This window comes from Rhinoraja longicauda, chromosome 4, assembly GCF_053455715.1.
Source record: "Rhinoraja longicauda isolate Sanriku21f chromosome 4, sRhiLon1.1, whole genome shotgun sequence".
NCBI lineage: Eukaryota > Metazoa > Chordata > Chondrichthyes > Rajiformes > Arhynchobatidae > Rhinoraja > Rhinoraja longicauda.
Genome location: NC_135956.1, coordinates 57,364,414 through 57,391,314, shown reverse-complemented (window position 1 = coordinate 57,391,314; position 26,901 = coordinate 57,364,414). Strand labels below are relative to the sequence as shown.

General features: G+C 41.7%; 1 protein-coding gene across 3 annotated transcripts in view; it reads left to right on the top strand.

Moving 5' to 3' along the window:
• The window catches only part of LOC144592783 (sperm-associated antigen 1-like), a 96,638-nt gene that overhangs the window by 53,866 nt on the left and 15,871 nt on the right, over positions 1-26,901 (top strand). For all 3 annotated transcript variants that reach the window (XM_078397793.1, XM_078397795.1, XM_078397796.1), the window contains 5 exons: positions 6,059-6,514; positions 8,373-8,472; positions 10,236-10,388; positions 24,255-24,457; positions 25,990-26,131. In XM_078397793.1, coding sequence (XP_078253919.1) covers positions 6,059-6,514; positions 8,373-8,472; positions 10,236-10,388; positions 24,255-24,457; positions 25,990-26,131 — 1,054 coding nt within the window. The remainder of the gene's footprint in view (positions 1-6,058; positions 6,515-8,372; positions 8,473-10,235; positions 10,389-24,254; positions 24,458-25,989; positions 26,132-26,901) is intronic.

Here is a 26,901-nt window from a genome sequence, read left to right as displayed (position 1 = left end):
AATCTCTTAAATGTCCAACTGTGACCTGGCAGCCTACATCCGCTGTCCTTGGTAAAATAGTAGTTCAGTTCCCTGTATACATTTTTTCACATAAATTTAGAAAATGTTCAATCCATGCCTCCATTTTTTTTTCTAAATTCCATTAGGCCACATTATATTACCTGTGTGAGGTACACTAAAGTAACCTTATATTGACTATTAACAAAGGCTCAACAGTCATTTCAACTCATTTTGCTGGAACTTATTGTTAAAATTGCACGAGGAAAGTCAGGTTATCTCCTCATTTATTTTATTCACTAAAAGCTGCGTGTTTTTCGATAGCTTAATTAGATACACAAGAACAGAAGCCATAATAAGTCATTAGTTTAAAGCAATTTGCTTGTATTGAAGGGACAGGATCTCCATCATTCCTTTCATAAACAATCCTGCCTTCCTTCTACCTTTCCTCACTCATCTTCAACCCTTCCTCGGCAGATATTAGCATAGATAGCAGGTTGGCTGGATGGCAGAAGTCAAAGAGTGGCAATAAAGGGAGCTTTTTCTGGGTGGCTGCCAGTGACTAGCGGAGTACTGCAGGGGCTCGGTGCTGGGGCCGCTACTCTTCACGATGTATATTAATGATTTGGACGAGGGTATTGAAGGCTTTGTGGCCACGTTTGCAGATGATACGAAAATAGGTGGAAGGGCAGGTAGTATCGAGAAAGCAGGGACTCTGCAGAAGGACTTGGACAGGTTGGGAGAGCGGGCAGAGACGTGGAATATAGTGTAGCAAAGTGTGGAGTCATGCATTTTGGTTGTAGGAATGAAGGCGTAGACTATTTTCTAAATGGGGAGAGAATCCAGAAATCAGAGGTGCAAACGGACTTGAGAGTGTTGGTGCAGGATTCCCCAAAAGTTAATCTGCAAGTCGAATTGGTAGTAAAGAAAGCAAACTCAAAGCTTGCATTTATTTCAAGTATGCATGCCCAGTCTCGGAAAGATCAGCCCATGCTAAGAAGATTGATCCAGCCATCAATGCAACCTGCCGCCTTATCTCTGGATGTCTTGGACCAACTGACAGCATATACATACTATCTGGTATAGCGCCACCAGAGATTCGTCGCAGTGCAGCAAGCAGTAGAGAACGCCATCGCCAGACCACAGATGTACGACATTCTCCCATTCGGCCATGAACCCACAAAGAGTCAGCTAAAGTCCAGGAAAAGCTTCCTCAACGAAGTTGAACCAAATGCTGAAGCTGAAGTTACTAGAGTTGCATTATGGGAAGAGAGACTAGCCAATCTCCCATCAACAACATCCATGTCCATAAGTGCCAAAGAAGAACTTCCTCCTGGTGCTGAATGAAGCTGGGCTGAATGGAAATGCCTCAACAGACTGAGAGCTGATACTGGTCGTTGTAAAGCGACTCTTAAGAAGTGGGGTTAGAAAGACACTGAAGACGTCATCTGCATATGTGGCACTGAATCACAAACTATGGAACACCTATTAAGATGTCCTCTATTGGAGCACGAATGCAAAGCTGAGGACCTCACAGAGAACAATGATATTGCTAAGAGTTGTGTTCAGTTTTGGCTGAAACACAATATCTAGCATGTGTGGACACGATAAGAAGAAGAAGATTTCAAGAGTGCTTATATACATAAACAGAGATGTAATGCTGAGGCTCTATAAGGCGCTGGTAAGGCTACATTTGCAATATTGTGAGCAAATTTGGGCACCATATTTGTGGAAGGACGTGCTGGCTCTGGAGAGGGTCCAGAGGAGGTTTACAAGAATTATCCCAGGAATGAGTAGGTTAACCTATGATGAGTGTTTGTCGGCAGGGGGACTGTACTCGCTGGGGTTCAGAAGAATGAGGGGGGACCTCATTAAAACATACAGAATAGTGAAAGGCTTGGATAGAGTGGATGTGGAGAGGATGTTTCCACGTGGGAGAGTCTAGGACCAGAGATCATAGCCTCAGAATTAAAGGATGTTCTTTTAGGAAGGAGATGAGGAGAAATTTCTTTAGTCAAATGGTGGTGAATCTTTGGAATTCTTTGGTACAGAAAGCTGTAGAGGCCAAGACAACATAGACCAACTAGTGGGAGGATTCGTGGACATATTTAATGTCTCACTCCTCCGTTCGTGATTAGTACAGGTGTCAGAGATTATGGGAAGAAGGTAGGAGAATGGGGTTAGGAGGAAGAGATAGATCATGATTGAATGACGGAATAGACTTGATGGGCCGAATGGCCTAACTCTACTCCTATCACATATGACACTTATGGGGAAAATAGAGCATGAAAGAAAACTTGCGGGGAATACTAAAACAAACTGTAAAAGCTTATTTAGATATGTGAAGAGGAAAAGATTAGTGAAGACAAATGTAGGTCCCTTACAGTCAGAAACAGGTGAATTTACCTGTATAATGGGAAACAAGGAAATAGCAGACCAGTTAAAGAAGTACTTTGGTTCTGTCTTCACTATTGAAGACACAAACAATCTCGCAGAAATACTAGGGGACTGAGGGTCTAGTGGGAGGGAGGAACTGAAGGGAATCCACATTGGTCAGGAAATGGTGTTAGGTAAACTGTTGGGACTGAAGGCAGATAAATCCCCAGGGCCTGATGGTCTGCATCCCAGTGTACTCAAGGAGGTGGCCCTAGAAATCGTGGATGCATTGGTGATCATTTTCCAATGTTCTCTCGACTCTGGATCAGTTCCTATGGACTGGAGGGTAGCCAATGTAACCCCACTTTTTAAGAAAGGAGGGAGAGTGAAAACGGAATTATAGACCAGTTCGCCTTACATCAGTAGTGGGGAAGATACTTGAGTCAATTATTAAAGATGTAATAGCAGCGTATTTGAAAAGCAGTGACAGGATCAGTCTGTCAGCATGGATTTATGAAAGGGGAATCATGCTTGACTAATCTTCTGGAATTTTTGAGGATGCAACAAGTAGAATGGATAAGGGAGAGCCAATGGATGTGGTGTATCTGGACTTTCAAAAAGCCATTGACAAAATCCCACACAAGAGATTAGTGTGCAAAATTAGAGCACATGTTATTGGGGGTAGGGTATTGACATGGATAGAAAATTGGTTGGCAGACAGGAAGCAAAGAGTAGGAATTAAAGGGTCCTTTTCAGAATGGCAGGCAGTGACTAGTGGGGTGCCGCAAGGCTCAGTGCTGGGACCTCAGTTTTTTACAATATATATTAACGATTTAGACGAAGGAATTAAATGTAACATCTCCAAGTTTGCGGATGACACAAAGCTAGGTGGCAGAGTGAGCTGCGAGGAGGATGCTATGAGGCTGCAGGGTGACTTGGATAGGTTGGGTGAGTGGGCAGATGCGTGGAAGTTGCAGTATAATGTGGATAAATGTGAGGTTATCCACTTTGGTGGCAAGAACAGGAAGGCAGATTATTATCTGAATGGTGTCAGATTAGGAAAAGGGGAGGTGCAACGAAACCTGGGTGTCCTTGTACATCAGTCACTGACAGTCAGCATGTAAGTACAGCAGGCAGAGAAGAAAGCTAATGGCATGTTGACCTTCATTGCGAGAGGATTTGAGTGTATGAGCAAGGAAATCCTACTGCAGTTGGACAGGGCCCTGGTGAAACCACACCTGGACCACACGTGTGCAGTTTTGATCTCCTAATTTGAGGAAGGACATTCTTGCTATTGCGGGAGTACAGCGTAGGTTCACCGGGTTAATTCCCGGGATGGCAGGACTGAGATATGATGAAAGAATGGGTCGACTGGGCTAATATTCACTGGAACTTAGGAGGATGAGAGGGGATCTTATTCACTGGATGTTTTCAAGAGAGAGTTAGATTTAGCTCTTAGGGTTAACAGAATCAAGGGAGATGGGGAAAAAGCAGGAACGGGGTACTGATTTTGGATGATCATATTGAATGGCAGTGCTGGCTCAAAGGGCCGAATGGCCTACTGCTGCACCTATTTTCTATGACCTAATGATGTCCTTTAAACCTTCCCTGTCTCATTTTAAACCTATGATTTCTAGTTTTAGACATCCCTACCATGGAAAACCGACTGGTTATCATATCTGGGCCTCCCATAATTTTATACACCTCCATCATCTCACCTCTCAACCTTCTTCACTGCAGGGAAAACAGACCTAGCCTATCCAATCTCTCCTTATAACTCAAGTCCTCCTATCCAGGCAACCTCCTTCATCCGGGTCTCGACCCGAAACATCACCCATTCCTTCTCTGCAGAGATGCTGCCTGTCCCGCTGAGTTACTCCAGCATTTTGTGTCAAACTCCTTCATCATACTTTCCTGCAGTGTAGTGACCAGAACTGCACATAATGGTGCAGCCTAACCAATGTTATTAATAACTGGAATGTGACATCGTAACTCTTGTGCCTCGGTTGATGAAGGAAAACATGCTATACGCAGGTAATTCTTCACCTCCCTGTCTATCTACAGTATGTTGCCATTTTCAGGGAACTATGTACGCATCCTAAGATCTCTCTGTTTAACAACACTCCCCAGGGGCATGCCATTAATTTGTCCTGCCCTGGTTTAACTTCCCAAGATGCATCTCGTGCAAGTTAAATTCTATTTCCTTGCCCGTTTTCTCAGTTGATCTATAACCTGTTGTAAATGTCAGACAACCTTCTTCCCTGTCCATGAAACCACAATTTTGAAATAATCTGCAAATTTACTTATCTATACTCTCATCAAATCACTAATGTAGTTGTGAAAATAAGAGATGTAACGCTGAGGCTGTACAAAGCACTGGTAAGGCTGTATTTGGAGTACTGTGAACAAATTTGGGCCCCTTATCTGAGACTCTGGTGAGGGGCCAAAGAGGGTTTCCAAGAATGATTCCAGAAATGAGTGGGTTAGCTAATGATGAGCGTCTGACAGCACTGAGCCTCTCTACTCGCTGGAATTTAGGTTGAGGGGGGACCTCATTGAAACCTACAGAATAATGAAAGGCATAGAGAGAGTGGATGTGGAAAGGATGTTTCCACTGGTGGGAGGGTCTAGGACCAGAGGTCATAGCCTCAGAATTAAAGGGCACTCTTTTCGAAAGGAGGTGAGGAGGAACTTCTTTAGTCAGAGGGTAGTTAATCTGTGAAACTCATTGCCACAAAGGCCTGTGGAGTCTGTCAGTGGATATTTTTAATGCAGAGATAGACAAATTTTTTATTAGAACGGGTGTCAAGGGTTATCGGGAGAAGGCAGTAAAAATATGCTTAGGAGGCAGAGATCAGCCATGATTGAATGGGGGAGTGGACTCGATGGACTGAATTGCCTAATTCTACCCCTATAACTTGTGAACAGAGTCTAGCTCTGATCCTTATGTATATTCAGTTACTGAATATACTCAGTACAGAAATTGGTGAAGTTTTTTTTAATATTGTAAAGGAATCAAAGGGAAATAAGAGAAACTGGCCAGGGAAAAAGATGTTTAGGAAGAATGCTGGTTTAAACTGACACCCTCTGAGTTACTCCAGCACTTTTGTGTTTGGCTTAAGATTCCAACAACTGCAGTTCTTTGTCTTCATTTTGATTTATTCATTGAGAACCATGAATTTAGATGTATCTGTTCCACTGTGTGCATTAATTAGTGCAGCTCCTTTATTCCTCTTTTATATTGTGCATTCATAGTCAACTGAAAATACCTTTTACAGAAATTTTATGTAGTCAAAGTGTTAATAAAGAAGTACATTGGCAAAAGATCTTGCAATACTTGCCAAATCACTTAATTTCTTCTTTGGGTTTATTGGTAATTTTTTTACAATGCGTTCAGTTGACTCACCAGATATAAAATAAACAGCTCCCTGCCTGTGCTGACTTCGAGGTAAGTGCTGCTTTTACATTTCATGAAAATTAACTACATTTGTGACATTGCTTTGCAGATCAACTGATTGTAAACTTTGCTAAAGGTCTCATAGTTTTGACATCGTTTTCATTCTGAATGTCATGCTGTTGCCCCATTAAGCTTTTGATGCAGTTTCTTTACCTTCCCCTTCTTAAAATCTGCAGTAGTTCTTTCCACTGATGCAATCTAGCCTGTAATATGTGAACTTCCTCTTAGATTCTAGTACACCGGTGAATGTAGAGACATCAAAGACAAAAACTGCCATGGGGAATGTACAGAAAAAATGTTCACCCATTCGACTTAGTCAATCTAAAGGGAAGAAAAGTGGCAATGCTGCAGTACAAGAAAACATTAAAAAGGATCATGATATTAATGTGACAGCACTGAGGAAATCAGATCAAAGTAGCCACGGACGTGAAACTAAAAGTGAAAATGACAAGAATGCTACAGTATCAGTGCCAAGAGAAGGTCAAGAATCTCTGAGAATTGACTCCAGCCAGCTTCTTACCCCTGTGTCCAGTTCAGAGACAGAGAAAGCAGAGGACAACCCATGGACACTGTCCGCTTCGGTATCAAAGCTGAAGAGTGAAGGAAATGAGCTGTTCAAGAATGGACAGTTTGGAGATGCAGGGGTGAAATACACTAAAGCTATGACGGAGCTGTTTGAATCAGGTATGATAGTGGCCTTTTAATCTATTGATTACTGCACACTGTATATATATTTGCATTCATCCTAAACACATATGCAGAATTTTAGGAGTGAAGTGTGTTCATGCTTGATGCTATAATAACATGAATCTGTTTTTAAATACTCTTTTTATCATTCATAGTGTAAATTCAATTAATGTTTTGTAATGGTTAGGTTTAATCAAAATTGTATAATCATAAAGCAAATCATCATTTTTTGTGGAGATTTTATATCTTATTGTTGCCCTTGATATTCTCTATACATAGTGCAAAAGCAGAATATAGTTAAGAGGAAGTACAGTAAAATATAGTTTTACTGTATTTTACTGTACAATAAATAAATACAGTAAAAACACAGCCATTTATTCCAGGTGTTACGTATACGTACAGTTTTTTTGTTTCTCTAGCCATCTGTCATCAGGAGTACGCTAGATTTGGTTTTAAAAAACAAAGTGAAGCAATTATATGCTAAAAAGTAGTCCCATGTTGAATTTACTTTGTGGTAAGGACAAAGTGACTATGGACTCTCCAGGTTAAAAAGGGCAAAAAAATTAAGTAAAGTTTTCTGCCAGTTGGTTACAATCTGCATTGAAATTTAATAAAGGAAGGATTAGATTTAGCTAGGTGCTTAACCCATCCACATCCATCTTGGAGGAAAAACTGATGAGTAATTATAATGAATTGACATCATGTAGGCTGAGGGCCTACTGGTACATTTTGGATCTAATCACTGTGAGTTAGCAGCTGCTTCAAAGGGGAAAAAAATAATGGGTAGGTGAACTTGAAACTATGCTCAAGATTTGTAATATAGAATTGGGGTGGAGGTGTTTGAAGTTCCAATATTATAATTATTATAAACCAGCAAATTACTTGTTTGTAGGAACAAGTTATAAATCTGTGTGGACGGATAGCTCAGTAATGCATATCATTAACTTCTGGCATAAAACAAATTGTGGAGGAGGTCAGTGGATTAGGAGGTGGAAGGAAATGGACAGTTGACATTTTGGGTTGTAACCCTTCATCTGAGATTGGTACTTATTGTGTTGGTTCCTATGTTTGTGCGATTGTTTTTGGAAGATTTGCACTGTCGCACTGTTTCAGATGTAGCACTTCTAATTTCGTTGTACTGGTCGTACAATGACAATAAAGGTATATTATTATTATTATTATTATTATTAGACAGCAGTTTGTTTTTGGCTCCAGATTCCAGCATCTAGAATCTCTTGTGTCTCCATTTTACCGCCCACTGCAAAGTCTCTTCACGGTATGTTCACTTTGAAGAAATCTTTGTCTGAGTTGAAGGGTCTCAATCCAAAACATCGTCTGTCCATTTCCCTCCACTGCTGAGTTCTGCCAGCAGTTTGTTTTTCTGCTGCAGATTTCAGCGTCATATGTCATATTTGACTTGCTAATTTGCTGTGTCACACATTGTGAAGTAGACTTTTCAAAACCCAATTAATGCGAGAGGAAATGAGAATATTTCCTTTCCCCATAGTTCTTAACTGACCTTGGTAATAAATAAATTGCCATAATTGCCAAATGATTCTGTAGTTAATAAAATTGTCATACATATTAAAAAAGCCTGAGGTTCAATTGTGTATGTTGTACAAGAGACGAATAAGAGTGGTATGAATGGGCAAGAGAAAGGATTCCTAATGATCTACCTATTTCTTTAGCTGAACATGTATATGAGACGTTGGTGAAAGCAAGACCAAATTCATCCATGATGGTTTCCACTGTCAAAAGAGTTAATTGAAATGAATATGGAATTAGACAAAGTCACTATCTTCACAAAAAGATAAACAAATGGAAATAAATGCTGTTTTTGTGCTCTCCTTGTAAGGTGTGGATTGCCCAGAAGAACTAAGCATCTTGCACTCAAATCGAGCAGCATGTCACTTGAAGGATGGAAATTGCAATGAGTGTATAAAGGATTGTACAATGTGAGTATAATGCTATTTATGATAGGCTTTTTGTCATAGATTGAAACATAGTTTCATAGATATTGATAGAATTTAAGCATGACAATTGCCCTAAGTCATTGTTATTTCATATTTTCCATGCTGGTATCACAATAACATGGCATACCGAGGTTATACCAAGTGTAATCTCATGTTTTGAGTTTGGGCTCTAGTGGACACTAGTGCCACAGCAACCCTTGGCATCTATAAAACCGTAATCTCTGTCTCGATCCTTGCCGTGAGGGGAGTATCAGTATCAGCCATACCTTAATCAAATAAATGAATGGCCAAATGAATGTGCTTGTAACTGGCCAAACAAACACTGATTGGAGGAAAATAGCGTGGACAGACTGATTGGCCATTTGATAGGAGGCCCTGTTGCTGCCTTCGTTCTCATTGTAGTCCAAAGCCACCCCCAGTCTGCAACACCACCCCTACTGCTAGGTCCAACCTACTGACTTTCACTGCCAGGCCGGGCTGCCAACACCACCCACAGCCTGCACTGCCTCCTCGGCAGCTTCCAGGCCAGCTCAACGCTGGCCCACATAGCTTCCTCTGCTACTACCTGGCACCGCCACCGCCAATCCTTACCTGTGCTCTAGCTGCCCACAGGCCGTGACCAATGACTCCACTGATCCTCACCTCTCCCCCAGCCGCCAACAGGCCGGGGCCGTCAACTCTTCTGGATTCCAGACCACGAGTGTGAAGGGTCTTGATCCAAAACATAATCTATTCATGTTCTCCAGAGATGCTGCCTGACCTGCTGTGTTACTCCAGCACTTTATGTCCTTTTATATATTAACCAACATCTGTAGTTCTTTGTTTCTACGAGTTAAACAATGATACTCTATTACTTAGTAATCCCTTACTTGGATTATAGTGGACAATTGCCAATTGCACTGAAACATTGACAAAACAGCAGGAAAATAGAAACAAGCAGGTATGGCAAAATGGATTAAGCACACCACTGAATTAGAGATTTGTTGAGTATACAGAAAGGAGGATGAGAAAGTATTATAGAAATAGATAAAGGAAAGAAGGGGAAAATGAAAAAATGTACTCAAGCTGCAGAGATTTATCTGTGGAAAGACGATATTATAGAATCTGAAAAAAAACCCACAGAGAATATAGAAATTAAAGGATTTTATTAATGAGTTAGAAGTTAAGATTTTATTAATGAGTTAACTCATTTTATTAATGAGTTAGGCATGCAGAAATGGTATTTAGATGTGATTAAATCTGAATTGTCTGTGTTCCAAAGAAAATTTCAAATGTTTTTTCCGTTTATGGATTATAAATGTTGCAGGTATTTGCATGGGTTTTAACTACTGTGAAGCAGCAGGGGGGTTACAATGATGTTGCAGCTCTCTTTTTCACCTAGGCAGGAAGTGAGGAAAGATAATTATAGAAATAAATGTGGAGAGAGATTCTCCATGATTGGTGAGGAGTGAGAGAGAGTTTATTTGGAGTCTCTGCTTGTGGTAAGAAAGGGAGTGAGTGAGTGATGATCAAGGGTAAAGTGTGGTGAAATGAGGGGAAAATATCTTACATATGGCCGTATTTTAATTGGACAAACGTATGAAAAAGGGAGTGACATTATGAGATTAAATGAAGAGTAGGAGGATGCTTGTGTGGAACATTTTACAAGAGTAAAATTATCCTTTAATTTCTATATTCTCTGTGGAACATCACAATGGACATCTGAACTATCCCAATGAGAGTGTGTCTTTTTTTAATTTTCCTAGGGCTTTGGAGCTGCAACCATTTTCTATAAAACCTCTTTTGCGACGAGCTATGGCCTACGATTCCCTAGAGCGATATCGACAAGCTTATGTGGAATATAAAACAGTCCTTCAGGTGGATAATAGGTTCCAGATTGCACATGACAGTGTCAACAGGTAGGAACAATTGTATTAGATAAATATAAATATTTAGAGAATTATTTTAATTAGACATATAGACAACAAAGGAAATGCCCTTTGACCGAGAAATTCATTTGCACAAAGAACACATTTAGCCTGGGTAGCTTAAACAATAGTATAAACATTGATTTTTGCAATTTCTGGTAACCCACAGCCCCGAGTTCCTTTCCAACACTCCCACCTGGTTTACCATCCCTTTGTTCACCTTCAACTCCACCTTCCCCCCTCCTTTCTGTAACCTTGCTCCTTGCTCCTCATCTGGTTCCGCTTCACACGTACCAGCTCCTTTCACCTTCTTCCCTGCTATATATTAGCCATCTTGCTTCTTCTCTTCATCCCTCCCCCCCACCCTTGCCTTTATGCATGTAGCAATTAGGTCTCTACCTGTATTTCCTCTGAAACTGTATTACTTCCGTGCCAATACGCAATTTTAGTTCCTTGTCATCATTGGGATATCTAGTCAGTCCATCGATCATGTCTCCTCAGTGTCCCCCAGTTCCGCTCCCGCTCCCCCTCTCCCCAGATGGAACAAGACGAGAGTTCCCATGTCCTCACCTTTCTCCCCACCAGCCTCTGCATCAACACATCATTCTCTGACATTTGTGCCACCTTCAACGTGATCTTATCACCAGTCACATCTTCCCATTCTCCCTCTTTCCACTTTCCGCAGAGATCAACTTCCGACACGACCCCTTGGTTCAGTCATCCCTTCCCACCAAATCTGCTCCCCTCCCCAGGTCCTTTCCTTGTAAATGCTGGAGATCTAACATCGATCCCTACACCTCATCACCACATCCCTACACCACCTTCCTCATCTCCATCCAGGGACACCAGCAACCCTTCTAGGTGAGACAGATGTTCACAATCACTTCTTGACACCTCGACTACTGCATTTGGTGCTCTGGATGGGGCCTTCAGATAGAGCGTAGAACACTTTGCCGACCACTTGTGTTTTCAGTCGCCAAGGCCTGCTAGATCGCCCGGTTGCTAACCATTATAACTGTTTCCCATTCCCATACCGTCTGTTCTATTGTGGGCCTCCTCCATTGCCAGAGTGAGGCCACCTGCAAAATTGGAGGAACAGCACCTCATATTGTGCTTGAGTAGATTACAACCCGACGGTGTGAACGTTAAATTCTCCAATTTTAAGCAACACTCCCCACCTTCCCCCTTTCACTTTCCATTTCCCTCCACCCTCAATGCACACCCATTTCTCCCACCATCCTACCCACCCATCCCCAACCCCTTCCACCTATATTCCTCACTGGCTTTACATTCCACATCTCCTCCCTCCTTTTCTGACAACCTTCTGTTTCCGTTTCACCTCTAGCTTTTGTCCACCTGTCTGCCAATCAAATCCCCCTCACCCATATCCACCTATCACTTGTCCCGCTTTGTTCCACTGCCCATTTCTTTTTCAGCTTTCTCACCCCTACCACAATCAGATGGAAGAAATGTAACCTATCCATGTTCTCCACGCATGCTGCCTGCCCCACTGAGCTACTCCAGTACTTTGTGTTGTGCTCAGGATTGCAGTATTTGGAGTTTTGTGTGTCTCTCTTGTGTGACGTTTGACTGCTTTATTCATGGAGGTTACAATCACAGTCATTCAGTCTTTTACTTCTGGATTTCATTTCAAGCTGCTGCTGATTTCTGCAATATCTCACAGTTTGCTGCTCACAGCTGCATTAGGCATGTTACCTAGATTGCATCAGGCATGTCACCTAGATTGCATTATTGTGGAGAGAAAAATGTGAGCCCACATGATTTGGGGATATGCCTGCAATGCAAGCTACTCCACAATTCAGGTTTTCCAAGATTGGAGTCTTGCCCTTATATAACTCTTCTTGATAACCTCATCTCAAGAACTCCTTCCTTGAAGGATCTTGAAGGAACAGCAACTCTAAATACTTTGAATGGAGAATATTAGTTGTGTAGGCTGATGTATGTTTTTTAATAGTTTTTTTAAGTTTTTGATTTCTTGATGTTTCAGTTTTTAAAATCATTTTAATTATATTTTAATTATTTTGAAACATCTTTCAAGCGATTCAGATACATTCCTAGTTTTTGCTGTTTTGATAATCAGCTGAACCAGGGAGTACGACTTATTTTAATTTGTTTTGTGGTTGGAGCTTTTTCTGGCACTGCTGCACAGGCCCATAGCTCTAAGGATGGGACAGTGCTTAACTTTGCAGGTCTCCTTGTGTCAACTTATTGTAACCTTTGCTCAAACATCAGACGGAATTGTAGGCAGAAATTTCCAGCAGATTTTGTTTACTCCAGATTCCAGCATCTGCCTCAAGAACGTACTGGAGCCTCAATTTATTGCAATTTATATGAATAAGCTGAAAGAAGGTGCTGAAGATTTGGGTGTTAAATTGTCTGATGACACCAAGAGAAAGTACGGAAAGTAAATTGTAAAGAGGATGTAAGGAATCTACAAAAATATATAAATAGGCTACTTGAGTGGAGGTTAAAAGCAGACAAATATATTTTCCATTTTGGCAGGGGAAAAAAACATATTCTCAAATGGAGATAGATTACTGAACTCCGTGATGCAGAGAGATGTGGGTATTATTTATGTGAAACTATTATGTAGGTACAATAAGTCATAGGAAAGCTATCATATCGTTAATTGTGAAGGGAACTGAATACAGAAGTAGGAAAATCATGCTTCAATTAAGAGGAATCATGCTTCAATTAGTGCTTCAATTAAACAGGGCATTTGTGATTCCGAATCTGAAGGACTGTGTACACTTGATCGCCTTATTTTTATATATATATATAATAAATCATTGGAAGCAGTTCAGAGAAGGTTTATTTGACATGATTAGCAAGTCTTTTAAGGAAAGGTCGGTAGGGCTATGCATGCAACTGTTGCGGTTTAAAACCTGAAAGGTGACTAAATTGAAAATGCATGATCACAAGGAGTCATAATGAGATGCATATGCGTTCAAGATGTTTTCTCCTGTGAGAGAACATTATTTAAATCAATCGTTCTTTGTTACCACAGTGAAATTCTTTTTTGCATGTAGTTTAGTAAATTATTACCATACATATTAAATAAAGTGCACAGAAACAGCCCACTGAGACTACATGGAAGAGTCGTCAAGTTTTGGCACCATTTTCAAAGTCCCAGTTGCAACTGGGCATAAAGGCCCGTTGCAGCTGTTGCCTCCATCGCCCAGTGAACTAGGTGCCCAGTCCCTCTCCTCACCCAGCCACCATTCAGCCTTTGTACTCGAGGGGCACAGCTGTCACCAACTCCCTCCACCCTCCTCTCCAGTTCTCGGGTCAATAGACAATAGACAATAGGTGCAGGAGTAGGCCATTCAGCCCTTCGAGCCAGCACCGCCATTCAATGCGATCATGGCTGATCACTCTCAATCAGTACCCCGTTCCTGCCTTCTCCCCATACCCCCTCACTCCGCTATCCTTAAGAGCTCTATCCAGCTCTCTCTTGAAAGCATCCAACGAACTGGCCTCCACTGCCTTCTGAGGCAGAAAATTCCACACCTTCACCACTCTCTGACTGAAAAAGTTCTTCCTCATATCATATATATACAGTCGGAAACAGGCCTTTTCGGCCCTCCAAGTCCGTGCCGCCCAGCGATCCCTGTACATTAACACTATCCTACACCCACTAGGGACAATTTTTACATTTACCCAGCCAATTAACCTACATACCTGTACGTCTTTGGAGTGTGGGAGGAAACCGAAGTTCTCAGAGAAAACCCACGCAGGTCACGGGGAGAACGTACAAACTCCGTACAGTACAGCACCCGTAGTCAGGATCGAACCTGAGTCTCCGGCGCTGCATTCGCTGTAAAGCAGCAACTCTACCGCTGCGCTACCGTGCATCTCCGTTCTAAATGGCCTACCCCTTATTCTTAAACTGTGGCCCCTTGTTCTGGACTCCCCCAACATTGGGAACATGTTTCCTGCCTCTAATATGTCCAATCCCCTAATTATCTTATATGTTTCAATAAGATCCCCCCTCATCCTTCTAAATTCCAGTGTGTACAAGCCTAATTGCTCCAGCCTTTCAACATACAACAGTCCCGCCATTCCGGGAATCAACCTAGTGAACGCCCTCAATAGCAAGAATATCCTTCCTCAAATTTGGAGACCAAAACTGCACACAGTACTCCAGGTGCGGTCTCACCAGGGCCCGGTACAACTGTAGAAGGACCTCTTTGCTCCTCGTGGACGAGCAGGTGCTTCCCTCCAGGCAAGTTCTGCGGCGTGCGAGTCAGGTTTGCTGCATTTGACAGCAGTTTGGCCTGAGCACTGCCCAAAGCTAGTGTTGTGTTGAGTCCTTGTCTAAATGTAGCTGTTGAGCAATGAGTACAAAATCGGTATTCTGATTTTGCTAATTGGTTGTGAGAATGAAAAGAAATATGCTAACACTCGTGCCATCTTGGGTTGACAAAATTAAAAGAAAAGATTGTCTGGTCAAAATAATCATTTGGCCATTTTAGCACTTAACAAAAAAATAGAGAGAGTAGTGCCACAAAAATTTGGCTATTTATATTTCAGAGATGCGATTGATAGTGTACAAGTGGTGTGGGAGTCTAACTCATTCACACAGCCTCTTTGGATAGCTCGAGACTTTCCAGCTCTCCAATTTCAGCTGAGGGAGAAATTGAAAGGGTCCTATGTCACTCAAGTATGTCGTTGGAAGGAGGTTTGGGAGAATGTTATGGTCAGGGTTAAATAATCCAGGGAACAAGTCAGCCATGCCTTTTCCAGGATTGGAGTCAAGAGGCAGCATAATGCTGAGGTCTGTCAATTAGACTAGACGCAAGATCAGAGACAACAGTCATTTAAGTGGGAATTTTTGACCTGTGGAATTGTGTTTAATTATTATCCTTTTTTTATCATCAGTTTAATGGATTTTAAAATAGAACATCACAGCACAGGAATAGGCCCTTCGGCCCACAATGACTGCTGAATATGAAGAGTATTTTATTGTCATATGTCCCTAAAGCAGAACAATGAAATTCTTACTTGCAGCAGTACAACAGATATGTAACCATAGTACTCTGTAAACAGCACAATATATGTAAAGGAGCGAACTGCAGATGCTGGCTTATATTGAAGATAGATACAAAGTCTGAGCAACTCAGCGGGTCAGGCAGCATCTCTTGAGAAAAGGAACAGGTGGCATTTGATTGATTGATTGATTGATTCTTTATTATCACATGTGATATGAGACATGTTACAATGAAATTCTTTGTTTTGCATACCATACACGTAGTATGCAAAGACGTAAATGGCCCCTCATTGCCATTGAAGACATAACTTTGTCGGCGCACTATACGTGGCTCTTTGCATACTACGTGTATGGTATGCAAAACAAAGAATTTCATTGTAACATGTCTCATATCACATTGATCTCGTAGCACGATGCCACATCCCTCTGATTTTCGTGGCACATCCGCAACTGACCTCCGGCACCCACCGCAGGCCCGTCCGACCACAGGCACTGGAGTCTGAAGAGTCTGAATCTAAAGTCTGAGATTCTTCAGAGTCTGAAGGAGGACCCAAAATGTAACCTGTTCCTTTTTTCCAGAGATACTGCCCAGCACCATAATACATATATATATATATAAACCAAACAAACAATAATAGTGCAAAGACAAAAACAATGTGTCAAAGTCTATGTAGTTTGGAGCTTATTTGGAGTGTTTAATAGCCTGTGTAGGAAGGAACTGCAAATGCTGGTTTAAACCAAAGATAGACACAAAAAGCTGGAGTGACGCAGTGAGACTGGCAGCATCTCTGGAGAGATGGAATGGGTGACATTTTGGGTCCAGCTTTTTGTGTCTATCTTGTATTTAATAGCCTGATTGTTGCAGCAAACAATTTTGTCCTGTACCTGGACCAGTTTTCGGGCTCCTATACCTTCCCGATGGCAGGAGTGAAGTGAAAGTGGCCAGGGTGGTGTGGGTGTCTGATGATGCTGGCTGCCTTTTTGAGGCAACGACGCCTGCAGATCCCTTCAATGGTTTGGAGATCAGTACCAGTGATGGACTGGGTAGTGTTCACTACTTTTTGCGATCTTCGTCATTCCTGGGATGACAGCAATTGCCAAACCAGGCCTTGATGCAACCAGTCAGTATGCGCTCTACTGTACACCTGCAGAAGTTCAAGAGAGTATTTGTTGACATACCGAATCGCCTCAATCTTCTGAGAAAGATGGGCTTTCTTTGTAATTGCATCAATGTGCTGCGTCCAGGACAGATCTTCAGAGATATGCATTCCCAGTAATTTTCTGTGCTGATGGTTATTGAGAAGGAAGCTGCAAATTCGTACTAATTATGGTACGTTGTCGGGGGTGTCGAAGACACATTTGTGGAGGAATGCGCAGACGCTCAGTTCCGTGAGCTTGGTAACCACTTTGGAGGGGATGATGGCATTGCTAAGCCAAACTAATCTCCTCTCCCAGCACATGATCAATATCCCTCCATTCTCTGCAAATTCATGTGCCAATTTAATAGCCTGAACTGCCACTATTTTGTCTGTCTCCACCACCACCCCTGGCAGTGGGTTCCAGGCACCTGGGTCTCCTCCCGCAGCCCAGTGATAGAAACATAGAAACATAGAAAATAGGTGCAGGAGTAGTCCATTCGGCCCTTCGAGCCTGCACCACCATTCAATATGATCATGGCTGATCATCCAGCTCAGTAACCTGTACCTGCCTTCTCTCCATACCCCCTGATCCCTTTAGCCACAAGGGCCACATCTAACTCCCTCTTAAATATAGCCAATGAACTGGCCTCAACTACCTTCTGTGGCAGAGAATTCCACAGACTCACCACTCTCTGTGTGAAGAAATGTTTTCTCATATCGGTCCTAAAAGACTTCCCCCTTATCCTTAAGCTGTGACCCCTGGTTCTGGACTCCCCCAACATTGGGAACAATCTTCCCGCATCTAGCCTCTCCAACCCCTTAAGAATTTTATATGTTTCTATAAGATCCCCCCTCAGTCTTCTAAATTCCAGTGAGTATAAGCCTAGTCTATCCAGTCTTTCTTCATATGAAAGTCCTGCCATCCCAGGGATCAATCTGGTGAACCTTCTCTGTACTCCCTCTAAGGCTAGAATGTCTTTCCTCAGATTAGGAGACCAAAACTGTACACAATACTCCAGATGCGGTCTCACCAAGGCCCTGTACAACTGCAGCAGAACCTCCCTGCTCCTATACTCAAATCCTCTTGCTATGAATGCTAACATACCATTCGCTTTAATGTGATGGTACATCAATGAACTCCTACAGAATTCCCTTTAATGTAGGTAAATGGCAAAAGAATTAAAAGCAGAATTAATGGCCACAAGAGAAGAGAGTAAGTTGCAGGATTAGGAGAAAGAAATAAAGAGAAGGAGAAGGGGACTGTTATGATTGTTCAGCCAGGATCAAGCATGGACCTGCAGTGTTGCATCTCCTTTCCGAACAGAATTGTGGGATCATGTTTACAGAGAAGACCATAGCTGTTTAAAGGCAGGGGAATGGGCAATGAATGGTAGCCTTCTGAGCTCTGCTCAATTCCAAAACATGAATAAATCAAAAAGAAAGTCTGGGAAACAGCAGTGCTCTTTCAATGGTGTAACAATTTATTCTATCAGCCTTGCTGACTCAGAACCCTGTATCAGAATGGAAGAAACTCTGACTCATAAGTCATGGCTCTGAACTTCACTGAGGTTTTGACTGTTCAAAGGGATGACATAAAAAATGGGGCCATGTTTCTCTTGGGAGTTTGATTGAGCCTATTTGAACCTTCTAAAATCTTATGCATACTATGCGATATTCTCGTGAAGGAAGTCTTGCTGCCCACAGAAGTTGAAACGATAAGGCTGGCGATGAGGAGAATTGGGGAGTGGGGTCGATGGCCAAAGTACTCTATTACAAACTTAAAGAGAATGCAGAAAAAGGAAGAATGTGTGGCTAAACTAAGCTGCTTTACAAATTTAACATTAATTAAATGATTCACACTAACTCTAAAGAAATGAGAATAAAAGAAAATGCATGTTCTGCTCAGGATTTATGAGCTTTTGACCTTAAAGAAAATGCTGATGGAAATATTTACATAAATATTGCACAAATTAATTACATTAGGAATGCTAAGGCCCTTGCAGTCTTTGACTGCTGCAAGCCTACAGGGGGAATCGATCTGGCTGAAATCCCATGACACAGAATCATTGTATTAGAATACACAACTGCAGCAGTTGCTTGACAATCAGCCAAATTTAAAAATAAATTGCTGACTGACTCTGCAGGATAATACTCATCACATTGGCCTCACAACAACATTGAATTGCTTTTAAACTCCAGTATTTTTTCCCATTAATCAGAATGATTTTAAGTACGTATTGAGGAAATCTGGAGCTCATTGTTAAACTATACATTTGAGAAAGCCAGATCCCAATTATAGTCAAGAGGCGCTCATGCGGAACAGCAACATTCCAAAGAGCTTGCAGGGAAGAACCCATTCCTAAATGCTAGAATCATTCAGCAACAAGAAATATAGCCTCATTGTCCTATTTACATCTTCCCTATGCTCTTCACAAATACGCCCTACATTTTTCACATATCTTAGAAATGCCATAGTGACACCCAAGCATACCTTGCACATACTTGAAATCCTGTGCAACCAAGTTAATAATAAACCAAACCTGGCAAGCATCTAGGTTTTGTTTCTTCATAATCTGCTTCAATTATCTTGTAATGCAAGACGTTTTAAAAGACTACTCTGTTGCTTTATACAGATTTTAATCCAATAGGGAGGCATATAAGTTAATTAGTTCCTTGGTATGCAATTGTTAAGATCATTATGCAGGCAGGTGCCCCTGGATAATTTGGACGCCCTTTCTATCTCAATGTGGATAATACAAGTTTTCAACAACTTGTAGAAAGTTTGCATGGGGTAAAAATATAGTTTGAAAAGTATAGGAGCAAAGAGGTCCTTCTGCAGTTGTTAGGAGCAAAGAGGTCCTTTTGCAGTTGTACAGGGCCCTAGTGAGACCGCACCTGGAGTACTGTGTGCAGTTTTGGTCTCCAAATTTGAGGAATGATATTCTTGCTATTGAGGGCGTGCAGCGTAGGTTTACTAGGTTAATTCCCATAATGGCGGGACTGTCGTATGTTGAAAGACTGGAGGCTTGTATACACTGGAGTTTAGAAGGATGAGAGGGGATCTTTAAGATTCAAGATAACTTTATTTGTCATCCAATATTGGATGAAATTCAGTCACCCACAGTCCAACAATAAAAGCATTAAATAGGCATTAAAATTACACAACCCCAAAAACACACAAAAAAAGAAACATCCATCAAAGAAACATCCATCACAGTGAGTCTCCTCCAGTCCTCTCCTCACTGTGATGGAAGGCCACAATGTCTTTCCCTTCTCCTGCCGTCTTCTCCCGCGGTCAGGTTGTTGTGGTTGCAGGCCGCGCCGGACGGTCCGCAGCGGCCCGAGCCTAAGGCGAGTCCCAGCCGCTCCCGCAGCCTCCGAAGACGGCCGGCTCCGCCGATGATAAGTCCGATCCGGGGCGGGCGAACACGCTGCTGCTGTTGCTGCACGTCGGGGCGGTCGTGGCTCCCGACATTGAAGCCCCCGCCCAGCAGAGAAACAACCTGCGGCATATTTTAGGCCGCGCCGGACGGTGAAATGTCCGCGACCCAAGCCCCGCGATCCGGGGCGGGCGAACACGCTGCCGCTGCCGGAGCTCCCGATGTGTCGGCATCCACGCGGCCCGAGCCCAAGGCGAGTCGCAGCCGCTCCCGCAGCCTCCGAGGACGGCCGGCTCCGGTGATGGTAAGTCCGATCCGCGGGCTCTGCGAACCAGAGCCCTGGAGGCCGCCAGCTCCAGGAGTTGGGCCGATGGTAGGCCGCAGCAGGAACGGAGACAACAGCCAGAAAACAAAGGTCGGGTCTCCGTTCGGAAGGGACACATATTTACAATTTTACAGTTCCCCCCCCTCCCCCCCACATACACACATAGTACACAAACACAAAAACACCACATCACAACTACAATTAAGACAAAAAAACAACAAAAACACAAAGACAAATGGACCGCAGGTAAGCCGCAGCTGCTAGGGCAGCGCCGCCATCTTATCGAAACATATAAGATTATTAAGGGGTTGGACACGTTAGAGGCAGGAAACATGTTCCCAATGTTGGGGGAGTCCTGAACCAGGGGCCACAGTTTAAGTATAAGGGGTAGGCCATTTAGAACGGAGATGAAGAAAAACTTTTTCAGTCAGAGAATTGTAAATCTGTGGAATTCTCTGCCTCAGAAGGCAGTGGAGGCCAATTCTCTGAGTGCATTCAAGAGAGAGCTAGATAGAGCTCGTAAGGATAGCGGAGTCAGGGGATATGGGGAGAAGGCAGGAACGGGGTACTGATTGAGAATGATCAGCCATGATCACATTGAATGGTGGTGCTGGCTCGAAGGGCCGAATGGCCTACTCCTGCACCTATTGTCTATTGAAATCCTGACAAGTAGCATCATCAATCACATTCATTTCATAGTTTGGAGGCGTTTGCTTCCTCAGAGATAATGTTATCATTTATGGTCCCCTCAAACATGCTTCTGCACTACAGGGAGCTGCCTCAACAGTCGATGTGACTGCAGATCTAATTACATAGAACAAGCTCACTTGATCTAACCACTGCATACTGCTGTTTCTGCTTTGCATAGGTCATTCCCATACTTTCTCGACAGCATAAATCTCTATTCCGCTCTTCCCAGTGCTTATCTATTTTCTCCTTAGCTGCATCTATGTTACTTGGCCTAACTAGTCCAAATGGTACACAAAAAATTCACATGAGATTCTGTGTCCAACTATGTATGACTGTCTCCATCTCCTTAATTCTGACCCTACAAGGCCAAGATGTGTGTGCCTGCAATAGAATGGAAAGTGGATTACAATGATGTCCATATAAACTGTTTTGTACAGTCTGAAAAAGGGTCTTGATCCGAAACATCACCATTCCTTCTCTCCAGAGATGCTGCCTGTCCCGCTGAGTTACTCCACCATTTTGGGTCTATCTTCGATTTAAACCAGCATCTGCAGTTCTTTCCTAAACTATTTTGTATTTTTGCTTAATAAATAATAGGAACAAGGATACATAACTACAAAATAAGGGGCCAATTATTTAAAACTGAGGTGTGTAGAAATTTGTTCTCTGAGGATAGTGAATTATAAATAAGACTGAATGGTACAAATGTAAAATGAACATGTTCAAGCAGGATTAAAGATTTTAAAAATATTTTGACCCCTCAAGAGACTGAACAAATGCATTTCCAGATAAGATAGATCATAAATGAATTGTGTCGATATTTATTAAGTAGAATTCTGAATTACACAATAATAACGGCTGATTTTTGCTTTTGAGGCATAAGATGTGGGTAAATTTAAACCCACAAGAGAAAGAGGGTAACAGATTTTAAATTCCAAACATTTTGTATCTGATGCTAACCAGCCTTCATCTTCATTTTTAATGTGCTGGACATGTGATCAGCTCACTAGATCTGGTCCATCATTTAAATATTGTAATTAGATGACATGCCCCAAATTTAGCCAGAGAACCCTGAGTGCAGCTGGTTTTATATCATTGGTTTTGAGCCATGGGGTGTAGGAGTAATTTCCCCAACCCCCACTCTTCCCTCTTCACATTTAGACACAGCTTGTGACCTACCAGCATTATTAACCTCCAATTTCTCTCTTGCCCTTGATTAGCTGTCTGCAATTTTATCTTCCAAATATTATCTCCAGCTGTCTTGGGTCTGCACTTTTCTGAAGGAATCCCCATCTCCCACACCCAACCCTGTTCCAAGCCAAAGATGCTCTTTTACCCCATAAACCAATATGCCCTTTCTGTCTGTACATCCACAATGGCTCTCTTATATCTCTCCCCTCCCTGGTCCTATTCTGGTGCTGAAAGATTTGCAGCCCAACAGGAAACCACCTGGTTAATCCAATTAGCAGTCCAGAACATGGAGCCGAAAAATGTAAGTGACCTCCTAAATTTGAGCAGGGGTTGTTTGGTGAGGGACCGTCGGAGAGTGCCGCAGAAGCAGTTGTAGGGTAATGACAACAATTCTGGAGAGTGCACCAAGATAACTGAAAGACAGGGGGAATAGCAAGAATCTGTGAAAGATCAGGTGATGTATAAAGTATAAAGAACAACCACAAGGAAACGAGCAGCGAGCATCTGTACGACAACTACACACTGGCAAGCAACCATAGGAGGTGAAAGAACAGTAAACAACTTCCCAAGAACCTGATGGTTTTGAAAATAGAAGAACCAGGACTCCCACAGCCTCCTTCCTCTCTCCCAAATTCAGAGGTGGGATTAGACCCTTTACATTGTCTGAACAAAAATTGGAGCAATAGCATATATCCATTCTGCCATTCCTGACAATACTGATGAGAGTTTATTGAATCATGGCATTATATCTCCTTCATTTTAGTGATATTTTGTATTGCTATTTGGAATATCTGGAAGCATATTTTACATTGCTATTTATTTCACAAGCTTATAAACCTGTGAAAACATTACTTCAAACAAGCAAATGCTTTCTGTCAGCAATGTGTCTAATTAAAATACTATGTGTTGATCTGGGCTTGGAAATTAAATTGCATTGTGCAACATATTTATGCAATACAAGATGAAATTATTTTTAAAAGCCCAGTGGGGTGCGATAGAGTGACACATCAGTTTGTTGCTGCTACTTCAGTTTTGGGTTGATGTTTGTGGAGTTCTCACAGCGACTGTGTCAGTTTCTGCAGGGTGTTCCGATTACATTCTATCACCCCAAGACTTGCAAATTGTCTACTGTAAATTATAACTCAGTATAGCTTAGTGATAAAAGAGTTAAATGGGAAAGTTCATGGGCATAAGTTGTTGTAGGTGTGTAAGAAAATAAAGAGAGGAAGAAGGATTGTAGGATTGTGCTGTTTGAATTGGACATTCTGGCTTCATTTTTGTTGTAATAAGAAACCATTTGATTTTTGCACCATTAATGCACTCTAGGAAATTTGATGTGAGTCTTCTAAATGCATGTTGTGCACATGCATATAGGCTGCCGGGAATGCGCAGTGATATCAAATAGAATGTAATGCCTTTTTTACCATAACGTTGAACAAAACCTCATATGTTGATGGAGGATTAAAGTCTACCTTGACAATGGATTTAAAGTCCTGATGTTACCAAGGCCGCAATTGGGAAATTCTGGGTCTTTTTCTACATTCTTTATCAGACAGCTCCCACCATGCCCCTTTCCCCTTCCCCAATCTTGCCACCCACTCAGCAAACTCAGTGCCCTGGAGTTCTTTGATCATCTCCCACACAATCAAGGTACACAATAAGGTATTTTTAAAAAGGAGATTGACAGACTCTTGATTAGTAGGGTTATCAAACATTATGCCTACTGCCCTCCATGCGATCCTCCCTCCCTCTCCCCTTTTAACTTCTATCGTGAACATTGCCATCCCTTCCTTATCAGACTCAGACTTCTTTCTGAGTACCCAGTCTTGATGCAGTGTTTAACCCCGAAACATCAACAATTCCTCTCTCCCATTCCACCCCTCTCCCCAACCAAGAGAGTCTTGCATAAATCTGATCTGATGTCCTGCACAACACTGGTTTATTATAACTTTTCAGGCATTTTACGATTTCTAGGATCTCTCGCATTTTAGCCTGACTTTCCTAGTTTATGTTAAGAATTTGGTTAGCACTGTTAGAGAATTTGCATTAAAGAGACTTTTCTAAAAATTCTCCCTTGACTAATTAAAATTATTTTCAGTGACTGTGTGATTGCCTTTTTAGGATAACTAAGGCATTAATAGAAGAAGATGGATCAAAGTGGAGAGAAAAGTTGTCACCAATCCCAGTGGTCCCTGTTTCTGCACAAGTCCATAGAGGGGAAGATGATTCTAGAACCACTGTATTTGGAAACAAGTCCCAGATTACCTGTGGAGACAAAAATAAGATTCCAAATTATAGTAATAGCACAACAGATCACGACCTAGGTATGAAAATAACTATTTGATATAAAAGTATTTGATATTTGAAATCATAACCTCAGAGTGAAGGTTGGCTACAGACCTACGGTGCAGGAGCTGAGTATAAATGTACACTACTGCAGGAGTAATATGTTGTCAGAAGTGCCATCTATGATTTAAATTGAATTATCTATTCCAATGAGATTATAAATTCATGTTGCAGCGGTGTTCGGCCAGAAATGCCAAGGAAATTATTCATCTCAACCTCTTCCTAAAACAATTGGAGGATAAATCATATCCTTATTATTATTATCCTTCCCCATATCCTTATAATAATCATAAACATTATTATCCAGTTATTCTACTCTAAATCATCAGCAAATTGATGGAAGGTCATCATCGATGCTGTCAAGTGGAACTTAATCAGCTTATCAGTGCCATTTTGGGTTTCACCAGGACCATTGAGTTCTAAACCTTAAGATTGGCCTGGTTAAAATACAGACCAAGGAGATTAAATTCCAAAAGTTAGGCAAGAGAATGTCTAGCCTTGACAATAAAGGATTTGTAATAAATGATCTGTGACACCTGCAATATTATCGAATAGTAAAAGGCCTGGGTAGAGTGGATGTGGAGAGGTTGTTTCCACTAAGGGTAGAGTCCAGGACCAGAGGGCACATCCCAAGAATAAAAGGACATACAGTTAGAAAGGAGTTGAGAAGGAATGTTTTTTTAGTAACAGGGTGGTGAATCTGTGGAATTCATTGCCACAGATGGCTGTGGAGGCCAGGTCATAAGGTATTTTTAAAGCGGACATTGACAAATTCTTGATTAGTAAGGATGTCAAACGTTATGTGGCGAAGGCAGGAATATGAGTTGAGAGGGAAAGATAGATCAGCCATGAATGAATGGCAGAGCAGACTTGATGGACTGAATGGCCTAATTCTGTAGAGTTATGAAATTACGAATCTGAAAAATAAATATTAAAAAGATTGATTTTTAGACTGTCTTAAAGGAGGGAGAGAGGAGGGTCCTAAAGGAGTGTCCTAAAGGAGGGTGGTTTAGAGGTTCTATAATATGGAGATCACGTAACTAATTCATGGCCACCATCAGAGGAGTGAAACACCTTAAGGTAAATTATCCAGTTACTGAGCATTAACTAATACTCTATATTTAGTTATTTGCATGCATCTTCCCATGGTAATAATGAGAATATGAGAATATTCAGATTAAACAAATTATGATCCTTAATCCCAAATGCACTATTATAGTGCATGTATTCAAAATATTTTCCAAATATAGAATAATTTACAATTGTTAATTCTTAAACTTTACAGCAACCACTTGGATTTAGATAGGGAGGAATGCTTTCTTTATTTTTCAATAGTAATAATTATTGAGAAATAGTTTAAATATAAAATACACATATATAATGATCTTAGTCGTTGTGTTGTAAATATCTGGCTGCTTTCTAAAGTTATATATTGCATGGGCTTTAGAGCTCAAACCTTTCTTAATCAAAATTTGTTTTAAAAGTTCTTTCTTGCATAAAATTCTTGCAGGTAAAAATATAGAAGAGCATTTTATTTCCTTGAAGCAGGAAGGGAACAGTTTTGTGAAAAGAGCACAGTACAAGGATGCCATTGCAAAGTACAGTGAATGCTTAAAACTTAAATCTAATGAATGTGCGATTTACACAAACAGGTAAGCAAGCATAGCTACAATAATTTGTTTGAACATAACCTGCATTTACTCATCCCTGATAAGGAATGTGCTAGTAGGAGGTGATCCATAAGAATAGCACAAAAACCCACTGTTATGCTCCCTGACAGCTTGAAATCTGTCCAACTGGGTATTTTAGGTTCATTAAAGGGCCTGTCCCACAGGCGATTTTAAGGTGACTGCCAGCGACTAGGCTGTCGCCGACAGTTCGCCGGGATGTCGTGGGCATGATCGTGAGGCGTCTTCAAAGATTCGAGTGGATCTCGGCGCGTCACTGAGAAATTTGTCCGGATAGAAATTTCTCGGCGACAGCTGGCTTGTTGCCAGGTATCGTTGCTTATTGCGGGCGCTGTCGCATGCTGCCCCCAGGTTTGCTAGGTTGTCGCAGATGCATTTAGAAGCAGGTAATATTAAATTAAGTAAAGTTATTTGAAGATACCATAAAATACTTGTGTTTAACCAATTTATTTACCGTCAGGACATTTGACAGGCAACAGTTTGATGGTCAGGTAAGCGTGGGAATTTTGCGATGTTTATGACCATCAGCGATTACTTTTAAAGTAGGCTCCCAACCCAGATATGCAACCCAGAAACCAGATATGCATCTCCCGTACATTTTCAAAGAATGCCCGCACTCCGCACAAAAGTCCATTTAACCAAGTTTTAAATTAAATTTCTTAATACTGCTATTAGTTAACTGAAAGTCAATCCAGTTTATGCCTTGTTACCGTGAAGCTTGGTTTTCAAGTAAC